Source organism: Callionymus lyra, chromosome 1, assembly GCF_982586985.1.
Source record: "Callionymus lyra chromosome 1, fCalLyr1.hap1.1, whole genome shotgun sequence".
Taxonomy (NCBI): Eukaryota; Metazoa; Chordata; class Actinopteri; order Syngnathiformes; family Callionymidae; genus Callionymus; species Callionymus lyra.
The window spans coordinates 17,600,558-17,621,556 of NC_141818.1; the positions used below are offsets into that span (position 1 = coordinate 17,600,558).

The following is a 20,999-nucleotide window of genomic DNA, read 5'->3' on the forward strand; positions in this document are numbered from 1 at the left end:
ACCAGACACACGGCCCGGTCCGATTGTTAGGGACTGAAACTTAAGATCTGGAGACGGATATTACGCTGCAATTGATGTATATCATGAGGCAACGATCACTTAGCAACAAGAACCATCATGTTACAAACATGTATAAAGAGGGATTTGTTACCTTATATTAGACTTTCTTTATTATCATCGCACGTTAGCATTTAAGCTACTGGTGCTGTTCAAGAATAGGATGGGTTTTTTTCCAAGTTGGACTATAAAAATACCTTTAAAAATACTTTTAAGATCTAAAATACAATATGTTTCACCATAAGATTGGATTGTAAACGTAACTTTTGTAAACTGAACACTTTAGTTACTAGCTTAGCTTGTTGTTAGCAGTGCTAGCTGCAGTCTTTCTGAGGTGAAAACCTACCACACGGTTACATTTAGTAATCTTGGTTTAGAATAAGTATCACAATTCTGTAAATATGCAACAAAATTTACTATAACATCAATTTTGGACATAGGTCACAATAAAACAAATTTGGACAGGGTTCACGTCGGTTTTTTCTGTATCTTAAATAATGGATGTATATTTTTTATTAATGCAAAGTGGATTTGTCATTGTCTTTAGCTAGGATGACGGATAAAACAACATTTAGAACGTCACTCTGGTTTCAGTATCTATTAAAGAAACCATATTAAACACCATTTGAAAAATGGGTCCGTTTAGTTAATGGATAAAAAAAAGACTGGTTCAGAGCGATCAATAAATTACGAAGATTAATTAGATTCTAATATATGTATATTTAAATACAATTCAACACACATGAACCAGGTTTCATCTATGAGGTGTTGTCAAATAAAGATCATGAAATGGCACTTTCAAAAAAACACTTTTTGTTTTTGAAAGTTTTAATCCTGAAGACAAACAAATGGATAGAATCGGCGAGGACTTGTGCTGCAGGGATGAGAGTAAATCTTCTGGCCCTCCTCGCTATACAAACATCCCTCCCAAATAATGAGGCCTGGTGAGAAAGTGTAAAGTGGAGGTGTATTCAGGGGCTGTGTAATCTGCCCTAATCCCCCTTCACAGCATTTGTTGTGTCATTAGAGCTGGATTGCTGCTGGATCCTGTGACACACGGTCTATTCACCTCGCTAGCCTTCAGCCTGCTCCGCTCACAGCCAGTGTTGTGTTCACTGCCACTATAATCCAGGCTGGATTTTCAAAGGTGAGACAGTCCTTAAAGACAGAGCCCTGCCTCGGGGGATGGAGGAGCCGGTGACGGCGGTCAAATATCAGAGGTCACGCAGACACAAGAACACACACACTCACATTCACTCAGCAGCTTTTTTCTTTAATGTGACAGAGATAATACATGTGCTTTGCAACAAGTGCTGGACTAGTCGGGACAAATCAGTCCGTCCGAGTTGATGCGTCCTTCTATTTGTGCAGGTGAATTCAAACTGAAGTCTACATCTGTGCAGTCTATGTTCAATACATTCAGCTACAGCTTTGTCTTGTGCCGTCTACCTTAAATATGCATCTCATATACAGTTCCATCAACAGCTACAGTGTACTTTCTAGTCTTTTTTTTTACATGAGATAAATGATTATTGCAAAAGACTGACTCATCGTCACAGTACTAGAAATGGAAACTTTCTGAACGGTTTCATTTCCTGTACTTTAGCTTTTAATATGAGTCACTGGCATCATCATCCGGAGCTCTCACTCAACACAGTTGTAATAAAACAGTTTTTCATTTTAATTCTGATCAACATTTTATTTTATATTACTTACAGCTACATCTACATATATTTGATCTCAGTCGAGTCTAACTTTTAATTTCCACTATTATGTTATTAATCATAATTTCTTATCACTACTAGGGGTGTATATTGGCAAAATTCTAGCGATGACATTTATCCAGTACTTGGACAATGATTCAATATTGCCATAATTTAGGAACAAGAATATATTTGTAGTATTGTCCGAGTACTTGACTCTGGTGTTGCATAAATTACAAATCGCAGGATTCTTGACGAAGGTGTTACCGTTTCATTTGTTTAGAAACTGAAACATGTCCAAACATCAGCTTTAAAAGAAGCTGAAGTCGACTGTATCCTCTCGTCCTCAATCATGGCCACGATCTCACATTATTACATTGTTGCTTTAGCTGCGGAGGATGTAACGAACGCTGCCACCTAGCGGCCAGAGGTTAATTTGCAACACAAAAATAAACGCTGTATGAATATTTGCATGTTATGTGTAAATAAAAAAATTATGTAATTGAATTATTCTATTATAAACACATCTGATTGGACTTGCACATAAAGTATTATTTGCAGGCCAGAAAATGATAAAAGAAAATGTATTTTTTAAAAGAAAAAGAAATCGATACAGTATCGTTGAAAAGATTATCGCGATATATCGGCATACGGATATTTTCTTACACCCCTAATCACTACCCATTCATTTGAACAGCTGTTGATATTGTAAATACATCCACATGTTGATAAAACATTTAGCATGGCGCAGGATTAGCTGCTGGATCACAGCTGGCACAGCACATCGTCGTGACAGTTGTTTCTCACCTGCTATCGCACCACACGACGCTGATACGAGGTAGTGGAGTCACTGTAAACCTTGAAACATTCACATACAGCGCACCTCATGGTAGTTGCTCTTATTGCTGCTCAAACACTAATAAAGGCTCAGATGCATCGTTATTAGGACGCGAGAGGAGGAAGATGAGTGACGATGATTATTTACAGGTGAAAAAAAGATGCATCTTTCTTTATAATGACTTTTTGCTATAACTGAAAAAAAAAGTTTCAGAAAGAAAAAATTGTGTGAAAAATATATAATCAATTAAGAAAAATAAATATTCTTAATGTTTCTAAATATGAAAATAAAAAGTAAATAAATCATATATTTCTATTACCCCTATCTTTGTCTCTACCTGATGATAAGTAGTACATATAAAATAAATGACATGTGATCCTTTTCCCTTTATATTATCCTCTAAAGATGAGCTATAGTGTACATTTCTAATATTTTACATTTCCCTTGTTATACTGTATGTCACAAATATTCATCAACTTTCCCTGCTCTTAATATTAAAAATCAGCGCTAAGAAACTTAAAAATGTGCAAATGGCTGAAATCCTTTAAATATGGCAAAAAAAGTAAACATATTTATGAAGCGTTCATCTCCACGGTGAGCACCTAAAAAAGAAAAGCCTTGTCCTGGTTCACTTGGGCTGGTCTTTGAGCTGATGCTCCCTCAGCGCTCCGGTGAAGGTGGCGGTCCACACGTGCAGGGCGGTGCCGGCCGAGAGGGTGAGGAAGAAGAGGAAGGCCACTTGGAAGCCAAACATGTCCACCACTCCTCCGGCCAGAACGCCGAACGTCAGCTTACCCAGGACCTCCAGGGTGGCCAGGAAACTGTAGTGGGTCGCCTGGACAGAAAGAAAATCATTCAAAAAAAAAATGAAGCTGAGGGAAATAGGTCTTGACACAGAGGGAGAGGAAGATCGTTCCAAGAGCTTAGGAGCAACAGCCTGGAAGGATTTCTCTCCTCTGGTCCTGAACCGTGTGCGAGGAACCATCAGTAGATTCTGATCCACAGACCTCAGAGCCCGAGCTGGGGTGTAAGGCTGGATCAGATCACTGATGTAAGGAGGAGCCTGACCATGAATTGCTCTTATAGTAAGAACCAGAATTTTAAAGTTGATCCTGAAAGAAATTGGCAGCCAGTTAAGAGTTTTAAAGATCGAGGAAATGTGAGTTCTTCTACTAGAGCGGGTCAGAATTCTCGCTGCAGAGTTTTGTGTTAACTGCAGGCGAGACAGATCCTTCTTGTTTAGACACGAAATTAAACTGTTACAATAGTCCAAACGAGAAGACACAAACGCATGGATTACAAGCATCGGATTGTGTTGTGACATCGTTTTCCTGAGATTCCAATGAATATTGGGAATTTAGTGAGAAAGTGAAAAATTGTATTTGTTAAATTTTCTTTTTTTTAGAACGTAACCCGGGCAATAAACATGTTTAATGCAGTATGTCACTCTCCCCAGACGTGCTCGTGCTCGCAGACTCATGGGAAATGTTTGAAATCAGAGCGAAGAGGAAATGATTGTGATGCAGAAAAACTGACAAAAGATCTGAAAGAGAAAGCGTGAGATCGGGACATGAGACGATGGACGAAGGCCAAGTGGAGACGAAGATCTGATCTCGGCCTGGAGCTTTTTTTTTTTTTTTTAAAGACTGGAGGAGCGATATTACCTAATCGTACCTAACCTGTTACCTCCTCTCACCAAAGGCACTACAACAAGCTCAAGAGAATCAGAGGCTCATACCAGTTCATTTCTAAATTCAGTGTTTTTTTTAAGTCTGTGTTGATCATGGACCTCTCTGGACTGATGACTGTCTGTGGCGCAGCCGCCCAGGTACAGAACACCCAGATCCTGCGTGACCACATCTAAGTGGAGTGCCTTTATCCTCAGCAACTTGTTTAACAGATTTGGTTTCTTTCTCCTGGGGATCGTTAACAAGCACTCACACGATCAGCTTTCTGTCACTGGATAGCACCGCGTTCAATACACGGAGGCTAATGCTTCTCCATGCGCGTACACAGACTTAAGCTAACCCGTACATGTGTCCTGAGAACGTCTTAAACCTGTCCCGGTTTTCGCGTACTTCGCTGGTGGATCCTTGTAATGTGTGCAGCAGCCCAGGCCACTTTAGGAGTGACAGCAATTTAAATGATAATTTGTCACCTTCAGGGAGCGAGTGAGTGAGCGACTGCGCCGACCGCGACCACCTCCAGGCAAAGATGGCCCAGTTACGACGGGGGACAAAAGAAGTTATGTCAAAGAAGAGAGAACCCAAAGAGCAGAAGAGAAAGTCGGTGAGGAAAGAAGGACCACGGCGTGACAAAGGCGTGGAGGGTGGGCGGGGGGGCACATATGGAGAGATCGGGGGACAAAAGCGAAAAAAGACTTTCTGAATAGAAAGTGGGTCTGCGACGGCTTTTGAAATTTTCCAGGTGGAAACAGCTGATGAGAAGTGACAGGCAGAGGAGACGACAGTACGTGATCGTAGGTGTGGCGTTGAAGGGACTGACCGAACGTTACGAAATAGCGTGATTGAAGCAAGAATCGTCATCGGCATATAAAGACATAAACCATGACTGTACAAGTCTGTGTAACATCAAGAATAATGCAGCTCAAATGGTCACGTTTAATCTACAAGGTCAGAATTAAAATATATATATATATATATTCTACTGACTCCTTTAAGAAACATCTTAAGACGTTTCTATTTGTTCAGGCTTTTCCTTGATTTTCTGGAACTCCTGTGTTGTTCTCAGTATTATCTTGATCTTTAAAGTATATACTTTTTTGAGTATTGTTTTGATTGTTAAAGCGCTTTGTGACCGTGGTCTGGAAAAGCGCTATATAAATAAATATTACTTACTTACTTACTTACTTATATATATATATATATACAGGTATATATATATATAGGCACGAGCAACTATGTAACATTATGAAATAAATAAAAATTAATTAATTACCATCATAATTATAGATTATTAGTCATGTCATTTCTCAGTCACTTGTTCCCTCTTGTCTGGTGCTTGAGCTTGATATTCGTTTCCGTGAGCAATGCTTTCCGTTCAGCCTTTAATCAAACTAATTTCTAATTTGTTTTTCTTGTGAGTGTCTAGAATATATTGTAATTAAGTTTAAAAAGAAACATTTGTACCACTTGCTATGAAATTCTTGTGTATAATACATTATGAATACCTTGATAAGACTTTATTGAAGATGTTGTAAAAACGTGCTTTAAGTGATCGCCTTAAGGACACTCTTACAAAAGGAATCATATGGATTAAACCCTATACCATCATAGAAAGAGTTACCAAACCATTTTTATTGGTTTCATAAAAGTAATGTCAAACCTTCAACACCCAAAAATTGTACCTGAATGCTTTCCTCTGCCCTCTGTGTGCAGTGCATCATAGTGGTGAAGGTAAGCGTGGTGATGAGTCCGCCCAGGAAGTGCTGGATGCCCATGCTCAGGACGGCCATGGCTGAGGACACAAAAAAGTTTAATTCAGAGGCGGAAATTAGGAAAGTGTGACAGGGAAAACGGCTGAAAGAGAATTTCACAAGTTAAGCTCGCGACTGACGCTCTTGTAGGAAGTAGGAAGGAGACAAAGCACTTGGAAAAAGCGAGCTGATGAAAAGTCTCAACTGTTTCCTTGCGCTACCACCCGCCTCATCCCCAAAACACATGTAGTGAATCCTCTGAGGGGAAGTGGCGGAGCGCTGTTAGTGGGAAACACAGAGGAACCACAGAGCCGATCTGTCTGTGCTCCTGCTTGCACTGAATTATTCACTCGAGCCGCCAGAGTTTTTGCAGAATAAGACTCTTCAGTCAGCGACACCAGACTGTGGGAGTCACACGGATAACGCCGACTGATCCGACTAGAATAGTGGCAAGCGGAGAGTTATCATGTAATATTGAAAATTCTCAAACTGAATGTTTTTCTGTTTTCTTTTCCTCACTTCACTTTCCCTGAAATCTTTGTTCTGCGTATATAGTGGGGGGGTGGGGGGAGGGTCGGCCTCAACTTTCAGTCTGAAAGGACTGATCGGAGAACTGAAACCTCCGGCGGAGATGAAGGGCAGGATTGTGAATCTCGAGTGCTTTGTGAGTGGCTGTGCAGCGAAATCAGACGTGTCATTCACGCGTTAACCACTGAACGTCTCTCTGGAGGAACGTACAAGTTGTCAATCATTGTACGCTAAATAACCCACTCATCAAGGCATAGACTCGTCTCAAAGTCGTGACATTTTACCACCAAATGTTTATGATATTTGGAATTTGTGCTGATCACAAGAGAACTAAGGACCTCATGAAGGTCTAACTTGAAGATATTAAGACGTCTCCACAGGGCCCTGGATTAGACTCCCAGTCTGCTTAAGACTTGAAGTAACAGCCAAACCCTTAAAGGTGTCTAGGTGTTATGTACCTCAGCTCGCTCATTAAGAATACAAATGCAACCGTTACTACACATTAATACCCTATTCCCACGATAAAGTATTGATATTCAACAGCACTGTATCTTATTTTTTTAAGAATTGTTTTTTCCTTTTTGGCGTGCAAAACATATTTTATATGTTACCATAGTTCCTTTATGATTTATTGTTCAATTAAGAGTGTGTAAATTCATTTATTTTTATGTTGCAATTAAGCTTACGGCCACTTAATGTCAGCAGTCATTGCATCTTCTGCAGCTAAAGGAACAATGAACTCCCACAATGACTGAGGACAAGAGGATACAGGTGACTCCAGCACCTTACGAAGCTGATATTATATAGACATATTTTGAATTCCCAAAAAATTAAAGCAGTGAAGAATTTGTCAAGGGTCATACTGTAAATTCTACAACACCAGAAGAAAGTACTAGGGCAATACTACAAATATATCATTGTTCCTACAATATCGCAAAATATCTTAATATATCGAGTGAGTGAACAGATTAAGTGGATTTGTTTTCCATTTCCAGCTTCATGTGTAAAGTTTGATCCTGTAGAGAGCTAGCTTGTTGTTTATTAGAAGATGCTAGCAAGAGCTGAAGCTATGAGCAACACTGTTCATTTGGACAAACAAACCCTGGCAACTTTTCTGTTTCTCTTGATACAGTTACACAAGTTTAATTAAGGCTAAAGAAACCACAGCTATTTAGCTTTAGCCAATCCAAATACACAGAAGCCATCCACTTAAGGTAAGTGTTACTTCTATTTTAATGCCTCCGCACCATGCCACAGGCGATATCACCAAAATGCATTTTCCAGCATGTTGTGGCTCGCTGTCTCAGCTCTTTAGAAATATGCAAGACTTGCTTTGAGTGCAGCCACTTAGTTTCATCAATGCTGCAAGATGTCATTATAGCTGGCTTTAACTTAACTTTAAAAATGGTGTAACAAGATTCAGATTAGGGCAAATAATTTGGTTAAAACTGCTCTTTCCCAGGTAGAAACAGGATTCGACAAACCATGACTCTTACGGCTAAATAACTGGACGGAGAGGTTGTCCAAAACTGTTCAGAAAGATTTAAAGGTTCTAAAGGTAAGAAAATCCTCTGTTGCGTCAGCTGTTTTCACCTTCTATTGTTACAAACGTGCCAAAAAGTCTGGCAGAGCAAACCGGTTTAAGACAAAATATGTATAATAATATCAGGCAACAGAGACACCACAGACACACAATAACGTGTACATTTTAGAAAAGATGTACACCAATTAACTTGGAATACCCGTGCAAAAATAAGGGGAAAAGCATTTAGACAATGTATACCTCCACCAAGGAACTCATACCACATGACTTTATAACTAATTAATTAAAACAACTTATTGATATCAAGAATTGAGTTGGATAACTGAACTAAGAGATTACCTAACTTGAATCTACTGTTCTGTTCAGAACAGGATTAGAATCCAAACAAGTGTACGATGACTCTGACTAACCCTACCTCATCATGTTCCTTATTCCATTATCAACGTTTCCTTACAATTTTGGGGGTTTCTTTTCCGAGGAACCGGCCCCTCCCCAGTCTGGTATACGTTGTAGCACAACCAAAAAATTGCCTGCTTGGAAGAGTTAATAACAAACAGGGAAAAAAAAAACGTTCCCGTCAGATCACATTTTTGGCATCAACTTTTTTTAAAGTCTTCGTCCCACATGTCCCCAGTTTCTGCACATGTCCAAACTTTCCGAGCCTGACCTCCTTAAGCTTTGTCTCTGAAGCTTCCCGTTCACATTTGCCGTCATGTCGACCCCAAGATCATTAGTGTGTAGAACACAGACTCACCTTTCATTAACGGAGAAGGCTCTAGGACAGTGAGCAGGGAACTCTGGAACACCATGCTGATGGTCCTCAACACAAACACGCGTCGCATCATAGAGCCGATGCTGGGTACAGATGAGCAGACACAAAAAAGACCATCAACAACTTCTTGCATTGATTCATTTTGTGCGTTTCTTTTTAGTACACGAACATTAGCATGCACACACACACTACCAAGCGCTCACACACGTGCTTGAGTAAACAAGTCCCCAGACGCTAATTGATTCCCTGTTAAGGTGAGAAAATCATCCCCCTCTGGGTTTGGTTCATGACGTAATCAATAACCTGAGGAATCCGCAGCATGAGCAAGATAATTAATCACTGATGGCTCACACTTAGACACACACTTACACCCACACTGTTGTGTGACATTAGGGATTAATGCCAATCACCCAGAGGATACCTGCCACTCAAAGAGCTGAGAGTGTTTGTTTATATTTCTGCATGTAATTACTGTTGTACTAAGGTGGAGAAAAAAAGCAGACGATGGAAAACGACTGTGTCTGAAATAGTCTCAGGGAGCAGTTAAAACAACCCTTAGTTATCATAATCACTCTCTCATGCTAATGGATTGTGAGTCAGTCACTACAGGAAGACTTGCCTTAACCAGATATAATCCTCACAGTGAAATCCTGAAAAAACATTTAAAGGCGCCAGTAGCTTCTACCATAAAATGTCTGTGATGACAACATTAAATGGCATTAGTTTGGGTTTGAAAGAGTAAAATAAAATAAATAAAATGAGAGATTTTCAGGGCTTTCCTCTAAGAAAAAAAAAAAGGTGTATTTTTCATTACCCAGAGACAGGAATAAAGAAAGATGTAGTTGATGTCAGGGCCTTACACAATCCAAACCCGGTTCTAAAAAGATCACATTATAATCCATGACAGCGATGAGGGGCCATCGGGACCAATACAAGAGCCTTAATATTACGTAAAAGCTTGGAGGGATAAAATATATAAAAGTATAATTATGACATAACATTTAATTACCCCCAAATCATCATTCAGTTGGATATTAATTTATTTTATATAAACTTTTTTTAAATTAATATTCTCTCTGAACAAACATGTTTTTAGAGTTAGTAATGAATAAAAAAAACTGTCAGGACTTCGGTTCTTCAGTATTACTCATACATCATGAGGGCCAAATACCGAAGCCACACTTTGCCCAGGTCTAATAAACATGTTTAAATATCAAGCGAGATTTTGATTTAACATCTTGTCATCTAGAGCAAGTTCTTAAATTGAGAAGGTATATTTTATTGTTGATAAAAGCAGTAGAATGTATAGAAAATGCACTAGACTTCTACAGGCGAGAAAAAAAGAACCGTCTTGTTACAGTAATTTACAACCTCCCTGGACCTCCTTCATCCCTCTCCTCTTCCTCAAACCTTTCCATACCTCAGTCGAGGAAAACCAATCCTGCATCATTCACATGCTAAACACTTTCTCCTCACTGCTGCTCCTGTGTGTCTCCTCTCAATGACAGCCATTCATATCACGGTCTTGAGAGATGCTGAGGGGAGCGTGAGTGTGAGAAAGAGAAGCCGCCTGGCTGCCACCGCACACGGGCCGGGCCCAGATAAGAATAGTTGCGTTCTCAAGTTGCCAGCTCTGTTCGCAAAGAGGGTCGCTGACAACTCAGCCGTTTTTTATAAAAGGAGGAAAAACCCTCGACTAAGATATAAGGTAGAAGTACACTTGGATAAACCTTTGTGTGTGTTTGTGTGTGTGTGTGTGTGTGCAAGTATAGGGAAGAAATGCTTCAAAGGGATTTGAGAGGAATTTCTTTACACTCGAAGCACAGCTGTGGTGTGTGTACCTAGAAAAAATGTAAAACAAACACTAATACAATCACTGATGTTGCACTTTTCTTACGTAAGCTATCGTAGTAAACACATTAAAGGCTTATTCTGTTAAACTAATAAAAGACAGGTAAAACCAGAAATGTCTTTAGAAGGCGCTTTCCATTGAAGAGGCGTTTTATCTTCTGTGTTTGTCTGTTTCACTCTTACGTGAGGATTAAAAGCAGATTGCCGAGAGAAAACTCTGAGCTGTGGATATAAAAGCAATGCAGCCACATAAGTGCTGGTTTTATTTAAAACATCCACATCAATTAAATACGTTCTTTTCTTGCAGAACGAGCAACTATATGATTTTGCATTAGAGCATGATGTTATTTATAGTTATCTTATGTCATGCTAGCCATGGGCCAGACCATAATGAGGTAAGAGCACTTCAGCTTATGCAACTATTAACTATGGTTGAGGTTAACACTGATGAAACGTTTAGATGTGTGTGTTATTTATCATTATTACGTTTGTGCTGGGACAACCAATCTAGAATTATCAAAATATTACCAACCAAACAAAGCTATGTGGACAAAGTCACAACAATTGCATCAAAAGTATAGTGTGTCCTCAGTGAACAAGGCGTTCATACACACAAATGACGTTGGTCCGTGTTTGTGGCGGCTAATTGATTTTTATTTTTGAAAACAGGAAACAGAAATCGACCCGTTTGCCTTTGACAGTTGTCAACAAGTAAAATTAAACAACAAAATCAATTTGTTATCGGCTTTTCTGATGTGATTAATCAGTTAATTAAAAATAATAATATAAACAGATAATTAGAGAGAAAAAGTCTTTAAAAGAAACTTGGTGTTTTATTTTATGCTGAAAATATTGAACCGGAAATGATTGTTGTGTAGAGATAGTTTTGAATAATTAATTACAAAGAAAATAGATCGTGGTGTGTCCTGTGTCAATGTTTATGCTTCATTGTGCTAGTGTTTTGGTAATCTTGAATTTCTGGTTCAACAAAACATCTTCAAATATAAAACCATCTTCAATTGGTTTACAACAAATCGGATAGTTTAAGATATCTTTACCATTGTGTTATCGCAGAGTCAAGGTGACCCTAAGGTCTGAAAACAAATGTCTTGTCATATCACTTGTGTTGTCTCTGGGTCAAGATGAACGACCTGCGTGTCTTCCAAAAATACATATAGGTCGTTCACCTTGACTCAGTGAACACTAGGGTTAAATACAAAAACAAAAAACAGTTTCTATTTAAGTGTTAATGAGATTCTGTTTCTATTTTATCTTTCCTGTTTTCAAAACAAAAGGGTAATGGCTGAAATGTACGCAGTCTGAGGCTCAAGAGATTGGTAAAACCATGATGATAGACAAAAAAAGGACTACCTGAACTGGGCGAGCAGCAAACCTCCCAAAGACGAACCGCAGATGGAGAAACCCATTGCGACGACGCCATTCCAGAAGCCGAGCTCCCTGGCAGTCATGTGATGATCCAACAGGAAGAGAGGAAACATGGTCACAGCTCCTTGCTCACCTGGGGGGAAGGATGACAAGTATTAAGTTTTATTTTTTAAGGGAGTTGGCAGAGCAAGGGACTCATTTTTTGTTCAACATCAGGTGGTTAAACCAACGTGAAAACTCAACTCTCCTGACTAACTCACATGCTTCAAATGTTGAGATGCTGAGAAACCAATCACAGCAGGTAAACAAGTATGAATCCAGAAAAAACAGTGTTGCATTAATTAAAAAATATATATAAATCAAATTTGTCTAAAAGACTTCTAAAAGACCCCCAGTCTATGTCCCAGTCCCTGCAAGAATTGCTCTCTGGTGGCCAGTCGAGTTTGAGACCCCTGCTCTGTTGTTTGTTGCTTTATTCATAGTTTATATCTGAGAAATACTTGATTGAAACTTTAAACTACTGTCATTATTTAAACCTATAGATGGGATGGAATGGAAAATGTTAGACTTTAGTGTGAATTCTAGATCGTGTTCGTCAAAGTCCCCTCTCAAGTGTAGAGAGCATATTCAGCAGTCGAGGAAAACATAATTGGCGGTTGTGAGTAAAATATCCAGGAAGCTCTGTCACATTCGTGGTGTTGTTTTGGTCTGAGATCAGGTGGAAACAAAGCCTGACATGCGATTCACCTCATTCACATCCAAATATTCACTTCCACAAAGATCTCTTTCTACATTTATTCAGCCCTTTTGCCGTTAATTTGACAACTGCCGGGATGTCTCTGACTAAGCATGTGTCTTTTACAGTAACAATGAAAGACGCCTCCACAGATGCATCTGAGCGCTCCAGTCTGATGAGGAGGCTGTTTGGAACGAGGTGGTTTTTCCTGACGTGACGATTGGTGAATCAGAAAAACTGCACATTCGACACACCTAGACCTATTCCTGGAAAGTGTCAATAATACATAATGACAAGAACAAAAAACCCTCAGTCACTTTATCAAACGAAGGCCTAGCACGACACAACAAAAGACCAAAAAGTTCCAAAGATGAATCAGACTGCTCAAAGACATTTCAGTCAGAATGAAAAGTTTCTGTCAGGCGCTATGACTTTCTCTGTGTGGTGTTGTGCGTGAGGGTAATGTTCTGCTGAACACTACAGTAAAATATTCAGTGGCGCAGACAATACGCCATTATTATATTAATGGAGACTGACTTCAGAAAGACAGTGGGACCAAGGAGCGCCTGTGAGTGACAGCTCAGCTCCCAGATTGCTGTCAAAAGACGAGGCAACACAACCGACGACTCACTCACTCACTCAGTCAGCCAGGAGACAAACAAAAATAGAGGAAGAGAAGAGAAGATGAAACAGACTCTGGTGAAAAAAAGAAACAATAAAAGAGAACACTGAGGAGCTCCCGGTGATTGGGAGTGCAGCAGCCGAAACAAGAGTGTCACAGACGTGTGTGACAACCCGGCAACAGCAAGGAGGAGGAAATGTGAGGATTTTTGAAAAAGGAAACACTTGTTCTCCTCTCAGTCGTGTCATTTGTGTTTCAGTCTTGGCAGTTTACAAGCAAAGCAGTGAAACCCATGTTTGTCAAGTACATTTGGACAGGTACTTTGTAGTCACTTGTGAAAGAAAATATATAGTTAGATGGTTGTGTGCGTTTGTGGATTTTGAAAACAAATAAATATTAACAAATACTTTAAGGGCAACATGTATGCATTAAAATGAAAGTAGAGTTATTTTTTTATTGTAAAACTATCCATCAACAAGTGTTATTCTGCTTTCCTTTAGGTTATTTCAACTTCTTGAATTAATTTATTAATTAATGTTGATTCCTCATCAACCCTTGGTTATTTACTATTTCTGGGGGTAACCTGTGTCATTTCTCAATATTTTAGAACCAAAACCCCTCTTGTTTTGTCACACTGTTAAAAACCCAATAAGATAATCGCAGAAATGTTTCTCTACAGATCTACTGCCTTGAATGTTCCTAATTTAATTCTTAAACAAAAGTCTCAGTTTACTTCTGTAGCCTACAGTAGTGTTAAAAATTATCGATATGGCGACATATCCGGATAATCTTTTCCAAGATACTGCATCAATATTCGAGAGAACTGAATCGCTGTGAATGTGGCTTGCACCTCATATTTAAGATGTTGCCATAGTTTTTAAGGTTTAAAGTTCAATAATGTGTGTGTAAAATAAAATAATTCTATTTTTTACAATTTACAATCTTCATTACATCCTCTACGGTTAAATGAACATTGAAATCCTGCGAGTTGCTGAAATGACTGAGGACGAGAGGATACAGTTGACTCCAGGAGCGTTTAAAATGTATATTTAGCAAATTTTGGCTTCAAAACAAATGAAAGCAGTTATGACTTTTTGAAGAGTCATGTGGTCTGTAAATTCTGCAACACCACAGTCAAGTACTTGGACAATATTACAAATATATACTATACAGTATCAAATATATATTGCAATATATCCCATTGTTAACCCCTGTATCGTGATACATATCGTATTGCCAGATTTTTGAAAATATACATCCCCAGCTTACAGTTGTATTTCTTTCTAGGAAAAAATAATAGTAATTGCAACACTGTTTAATAAACATACCCTGAAAAATAGCTGGATGCTAAAAACGTGGGATCGCTACAGATTTCTGTGTGGATCCGTTTCAAGTCGCTTCAAATCTGCTGAAACCATATTAGCAATAACAAGGTAAACATTGGCAGCAGTGGTACCCATGATGCCCGGGTTGTTTACCCATGGCTGTTCGCAACTGTGCACATCTGCATGTTTAGCTCAGAGCTCGGTGCTTTCAGCGTCCTGCCTTCAACTAATTATTTCTTTAAAGACTGGAGTTGGAGAGGGGGTGGGGGGGGGGCGCGTGCAGACAAACACAACCAGGCTGATTATTCCTTTCTATAAATATTCTCAAAGCACCAATTGTCCATTTCAGCAGGGATTTCATTAGACATCCGCTAAGATTAAACAAGCGGGATTAGAGGGGAAGGAGAAAAGCATGGAACAAGAGAAAAGGAAGGCCTGTGTGTGTAGAAAAAGAAAATTAGAAAGGGAGAGATAACACGGAGCATTGGTTAACAAGAGAGGTGGATAACAAAAATGCACAACGCTGCAAAAACTGGCAATTACAAGAGAGAAGGCAGGATGAAGACATTAGAGGAAAGAGATGAGGAAGATTGGTTACAGACTTTGTTGGTGAAGAAGTGCTTGTGAAAATACAAGTTGAAAACAAACAAAGTTTGTAGTGTGGATGGTTAACTCCTACAATAAATAATATCTCTTGACAAAAACAGTGTACACAAGACACTTCACACAAAAAAACAAAAAAAAGGAAAAGAAATCAAGGCAAGTGTGTTGGAAAATGTCAAAATGGCGACATTTTGCAAAAATATTTTCCACAATACTGGAACCTAGACAGCACTGTATCGATTTTTTTCATTTTTGGCTTTGAAATTATATTTTATCTATTACTATAGCTCTTTTATGGTTAATCGTTTGTTAAAATAATTTCCGACCGCTAGATGGCAGCAGTCATTACATCCTCCGCAGTTGAAGGAACATTGAAAAACGATGACTGAGGATGAGAGGATACGGTCGACTTTAGATTAGACTTTTATAGCTGATGTTTGGACATATTTTAGTTTCAAAAACTGCAACACAAGAGTCAAGTACTCAGACAATACTACAAACATATCCTTGTTCCTATAGTATCACAATATATCGCAATATATTTTATAGTTGCCCCTGTATCGTGACACCCATTGTATCAACAGATTATTGCCAATACACACCCCTAGTAGTCGTTGCGATTGCGACTAGACTAGGACTAAAAGTGTGACGTGCCGTCCCAGTGACCTTGCAGGTTAGTAATGTAGTTAAATGTTCTAGGGAAGTCGCAGAATTATCCCAAATATTATGTCTAATCAAATCTAAATCACTTCTAAATTTTACTTTACTACTCGAACCAAATTTAAACCCAATTGTAAGTCAAAAGACAAAGAAAAAACGATACTTTTGCTATTAAATGTGTGACGGAGTTAATCCTGTGATAGGGTGAGAGAGTTAAGATTAGATGTCCTGAGTGTGTTTGGGTGTGCATGTGTGTGTTTGGGTGCAGTGAGAGGGGGCTGGGTGTTACAGAGGGGGATAAGGGTGAGGCGAGGGTAAGAGGTCGGTGAGGACAGTGGGGTCAAATCATCTCGTCCAGGCTGCAGATTAGAAAACAACTCAGGCAAGCGCACTGAGGACACACCGGCTCAACTACATCATCTGAACACACAGGCTTCTTCATACATACTACATGGTGGAAAACACACACCTCCTCCCACTACACTTACAACTTAGGCTCCCTGAAAGTAAACAATGCAAGTGCCCATAGGCTCTTGAATATCAGTTTTTTCACCTTCTCCTTCACTTCAGATGTCAAGGAGTTTATGTCCATAACATTATTTATTTTCAGATTTGTGAATCTCAAAATGCGACAACTAATTAAGCTGATCACTAAATGTAAAGTTAAACTGGTATGAGTGATTAGCTTGAGTTTTTTTTATTTTCCATTTGAAATCCTTTTAGATTTTGTGCATTGATCAGTACTTGAGAATTCCAAATGCACATCTTAAAGACCGACCAATACTGTCAAATAATATTACCAAGTTGTTCTTGAAAAATACAAAATACAGCTTAAAAAAGCAGATAACGTTTTTTTTTACCGAAAATTATTGTCCCACGGTATTAATATATTTTGATACCTTGTCTTGCATTTAAAAACAATTTAATAATCTTTTCTGTTCCATTATCAGAACCATAAACTTAATTAAAATGTGTTTGTTTTTTAGTTTTTTGACAGGCTGAGATAAAAAAAAAACGACCTGCTCCAATATGACACGTAGCTTGACTTGTTGTATTATTAATATTACTACCCTTACCAGTAACAAAGAGAGCGACAAAAACACAATCACAGGGTATAACAGTGTTTGGTCCGCCCTGTGGTAAGGTTTCCATTTACAATTTTTTTTTTCTCGTAAATACCATGTTAATGCGAAGTTATTCTTGCCTTGGTACATAAAATAGAGAGAGACAGATTCTATAATCTATTGGTGTCCCTAAGGTTGAAGCTGAAAACTTGATACATACAAGATATGGAGCCAAAAGAAAAGGTTGAAACTCTGAACTGTTAAATTGATCCGATTTGAGCAGGTAAATCTAGAACTATACTATGATAAATTGATTCACACTTTAAATTGCATTTCAAAATCACAAACCAAATGTATCTTCTTTTGGACTGTGAGGATAAATGCATTTATATCTTTGGCCATGTGCTATTAGAGCACCATGTGGCGGTTGTTCATTAATTCATTCCCTCCATCAGCTTCCTGCTTTTTCCCCTCTGGAAAATGCCCTCCACCCTCTCACCCAAGTTTTCCTCTCAATCTTCTCTACCTTCCCCCAAAACCACATTGCAAGACTTGTCTAGAATATAGCTCATCAATAAATGGGTTACAATTAAAATTACAAGATAATACACAGAACATTCACCTTTTTATATATTATAAATGAGCAATATTTAGAAAATTAGTTGTAAATATCACATGGTAGAATGTTCTACAATATTAATCAAATTATGAAACGATTTAGAAGGTTTCACACCTTCCAGGCCTAGACTTTAAGTCTGGATTCTTGCACATTCACTCTGACACTAATTGAGATCTGGCGCCACAAAGGCTTCTAATTCAAAGGCACTTGATGAGCAGTTAAATTGTATCACTCATGCTGTTTTATTATAATGATCAACACTCCAGTCGGCAGTGTCTTAAAAGACAATAAGGTTAAACTTTAATTGCTTTGTGTATTTGCTGTTTTCACTGACAAAAAATACCTTTGTAGCAACAAAGATATTTAAAAACTGTAATATTTTGAAACTCTGTTTTAAGTTTTGTCACTGTCGATCATCCCTGGTTAGCTGCCCTAACAAGACAAGTATCCCATCATGCTTGTGGACTCAAAAGGGTCAGAGTTCAGAGGCAAGGCGCTTCACGATGTTAGACATGGTGCAAAGTAAAAGTTCATGATGGAGCATGGGGGGGGGGTGTCTTCCATTCGTGTCCAAAATAGGGAGGGGGCCATCACCAGTATCACCAGATTCACCCGTACACACACCCCTTTGCACAAAAACAATACTGTCTCACATTGGCAACAACGCCGGGACATCCTGGTCTCATTTGAAATATAACACAGCGTCTTTGCAAGTGTGGTGAATTATTCGGGCCAGTGTGACAGCAAACAATTGATGACACTGACACACAGGAAAAAAGACATTACAAATCAAAAATAATAATCTGCAGCATCAGTCTCTTACTGTGCTTAAGTACAAGGGAGAGAGTGCTGTGAGACAGAAGGGGGGTGCTCTCTAGACAGATTAAGGGGCTCCAGCCAGCCCTCATATTTTGTCTAGTGGTGTTGTCTGCCGGGGCTCATCCGATTACAGAACCCTCACCACGTACACATGCACTCACCACTTAAAAACAAAGGCATATAGATCAACGTACATGCACACGTCTATGATATGCATATGTGAAGAGACCATTATATTGCACCCACCCACATACACTAACACCACCATGATGCACCCTCTTGCATTTCAGCACCACAGACACAAAGAGTCTAATCCCGTCATAATCCCCTTCTGCTACCAAACACCAAACTCCTGGTCATATTAACTCTCTCCCACACAAACACACACACTTACACAGCTCCTCATAATCTACATTTACTTTTAGATCCTCTTCTGGAACAGAATCATGGCTGCAGGAACGGATGAAATGCGTGTAACTTGTTAACTATTGTTGTACTACTTTTTGTTTTGGAAACTTTAAGAGGAAAGCTTCAATAGACAACAGAATATTTAGTATCGAAAAACTTTTCGAGGCTGAACCGCATTCACATACACGACAACAGAGACATCTAGTGGTCGACTTTGAACCCTACATACTCACCTCATTAGTCCAAACCAACCTCATCTTTACCGTCTCTATTGATTCTAAATTATAAAGGAGAAAATATGTGACTACAAAATGTGTGTGGTCACAAAAATGAATATATATATTTTTAATTGAATACATCTGGCTGGCCACAAAAATAAAACTAAAATAACTAAAGTTTTTTGACTCAAATTTTGGAAATTGACCTGCAATCTTGCACATTATCATTGTAATGTATTGAACATGAAATAAAACTGATTTTAAAAATTAAAACTGTGCATTTGCAATTAAAAATGGATAAGCAGACCTTTACGCACCTTTAAATCATAAACAAATTGAGAAAAAGGGTGGAACACTTGGGTGAACAGTTAGAGAATGGAAAAATGCACATCAAACAAGCTTTGATGTTGTAATCCAAGTGTGATTACAATGTCAAATATTATCATATTTGCCGTTATGATTCACATCGTCATTGTGTACCGATTTTTCCATACTCACCTAGTTTGTATGTGAGCACATACAGGACTGTCCAGGCGGTTCCAGGGACAGCAAGGAGCTTTCTCCACACTGTCCATGGTCTCATGGCATCAAGGGTTTGTCCGCGTCTGCTGCCATCTGTCTGCTGGGCCTTTAGCGCTTCATCATCCAGCACCGGGGCCCCCCACACAAAGAGTGCTACGCCCGCATAAACGAACGTCAACAGCATAAACATCCAGCTCCATCCTGCAACGTCGATCACTGCCAGCAGTCCCCCTCCCGCGAACACAGATCCAGCTTTATACCCCACAACTTGGGCCGTGTTACCCAGACCCAGTTCCCCGCGACCTTTCAACAACCCCACGGCTGCACCGTCTACGGCGATATCCTGAACCGACGCCAAAGTATTCATGGCTAATAGGGTCCCGGCAACCCCCCATATATGTGCTTCTGGGGCCAGAGCGGCACTGGAGAGACATGTCAGGGCCAATCCCGACACCGTCGCTACCAACCAGCGACGTTTGGTTGCAACCCGGTCCACCAAAGGGGCCCAGAGAACCTTTAGAACCCAGGGGAAATAGAGGATCTTCGTAAAACCTATGCGGGTGAGAGAATGACCTGCCCCACGCAGGTAGACGGGAAGCAAGGAAGATTGGAGACCATAGGGGATGCCTTGGACGAAGTACAGCAGGCCCAAGAAGACCAGTTTATCATTCATGATCCACATCAGAAGGCAGGTAGTGATGGACACTGCAGGTTCATTGGTCACGTCATCGTAGAGTTGACAGATTTCTTGAAAATATATTGCCCTAGGGACAAGGAAAAAGAAGTAGATGAAATAAATCGGAGATTCAAAGTGTTTGAATATAAATAAACACAAACCATTCAGATCTATACAAGGAGTGCTGTCAGGGAGCTATCAGGTTCACCTGAGAGCCACATGCTAGCGTTAGCTTCCCGGTTTCATGTCGTGTCAACGCAATGACTGCTAATTGCACGTGAGTGAGAATGTTTACAGTCTTTATAGGTACTTTGACACACATTTGTAAATTCACCTGCAACCACGTATAGTCAAAATGACACGAGGACACTTGCTACAACCGCTAACATCTCACTGATATTGTCAAGCGAAATCAGAAATTATTTTGTGTAATTGCATTGACACATTTATCTTACACAGTAGTTATCATTTTTACAATATATTTAATAACAATGTACGTACTGCGAAATCACATGTAAGTGTCTGAACGGTGAGGAACTGCAAACTTAGCTTGTTTACAGTCGTGGCCGGGTAGTACTGGAGGTTGCCATAGCCCTCACTGAAAATCCCCCGT

General features: G+C 39.3%; 1 protein-coding gene across 1 annotated transcript; it reads right to left on the minus strand.

Moving 5' to 3' along the window:
• Positions 1 to 972: 972 nt before the first annotated feature.
• slc33a2 (solute carrier family 33 member 2) lies at positions 973 to 20,951 on the minus strand. Its single transcript, XM_087795402.1, has 6 exons — positions 20,888 to 20,951; positions 19,687 to 20,474; positions 12,100 to 12,247; positions 8,860 to 8,960; positions 5,966 to 6,075; positions 973 to 3,433 (listed from the first exon to the last, which is right to left on the minus strand). Exons 2-6 carry the CDS (start codon positions 20,390 to 20,392, stop codon positions 3,227 to 3,229), a joined length of 1,272 nt encoding a protein of 423 aa, XP_087651528.1. The 5' UTR covers positions 20,393 to 20,474; positions 20,888 to 20,951; the 3' UTR covers positions 973 to 3,226.
• Positions 20,952 to 20,999: the final 48 nt, after the last annotated feature.

Coding starts and splice junctions, on each gene's coding strand:
- slc33a2 (XM_087795402.1), bottom strand. CDS start 20,392: ATGTGGATCATGAATGATAAACTGGTCTTCTTGGGCCTGCTGTACTTC. Junction 12,248..19,686: donor TGTGCTCACATACAAACTAG/GTGAGTATGGAA, acceptor CCTTCCCCCCAG/GTGAGCAAGGAGCTGTGACC. Junction 6,076..8,859: donor GCCTTCTCCGTTAATGAAAG/GTGAGTCTGTGT, acceptor TTGTGTCCTCAG/CCATGGCCGTCCTGAGCATG.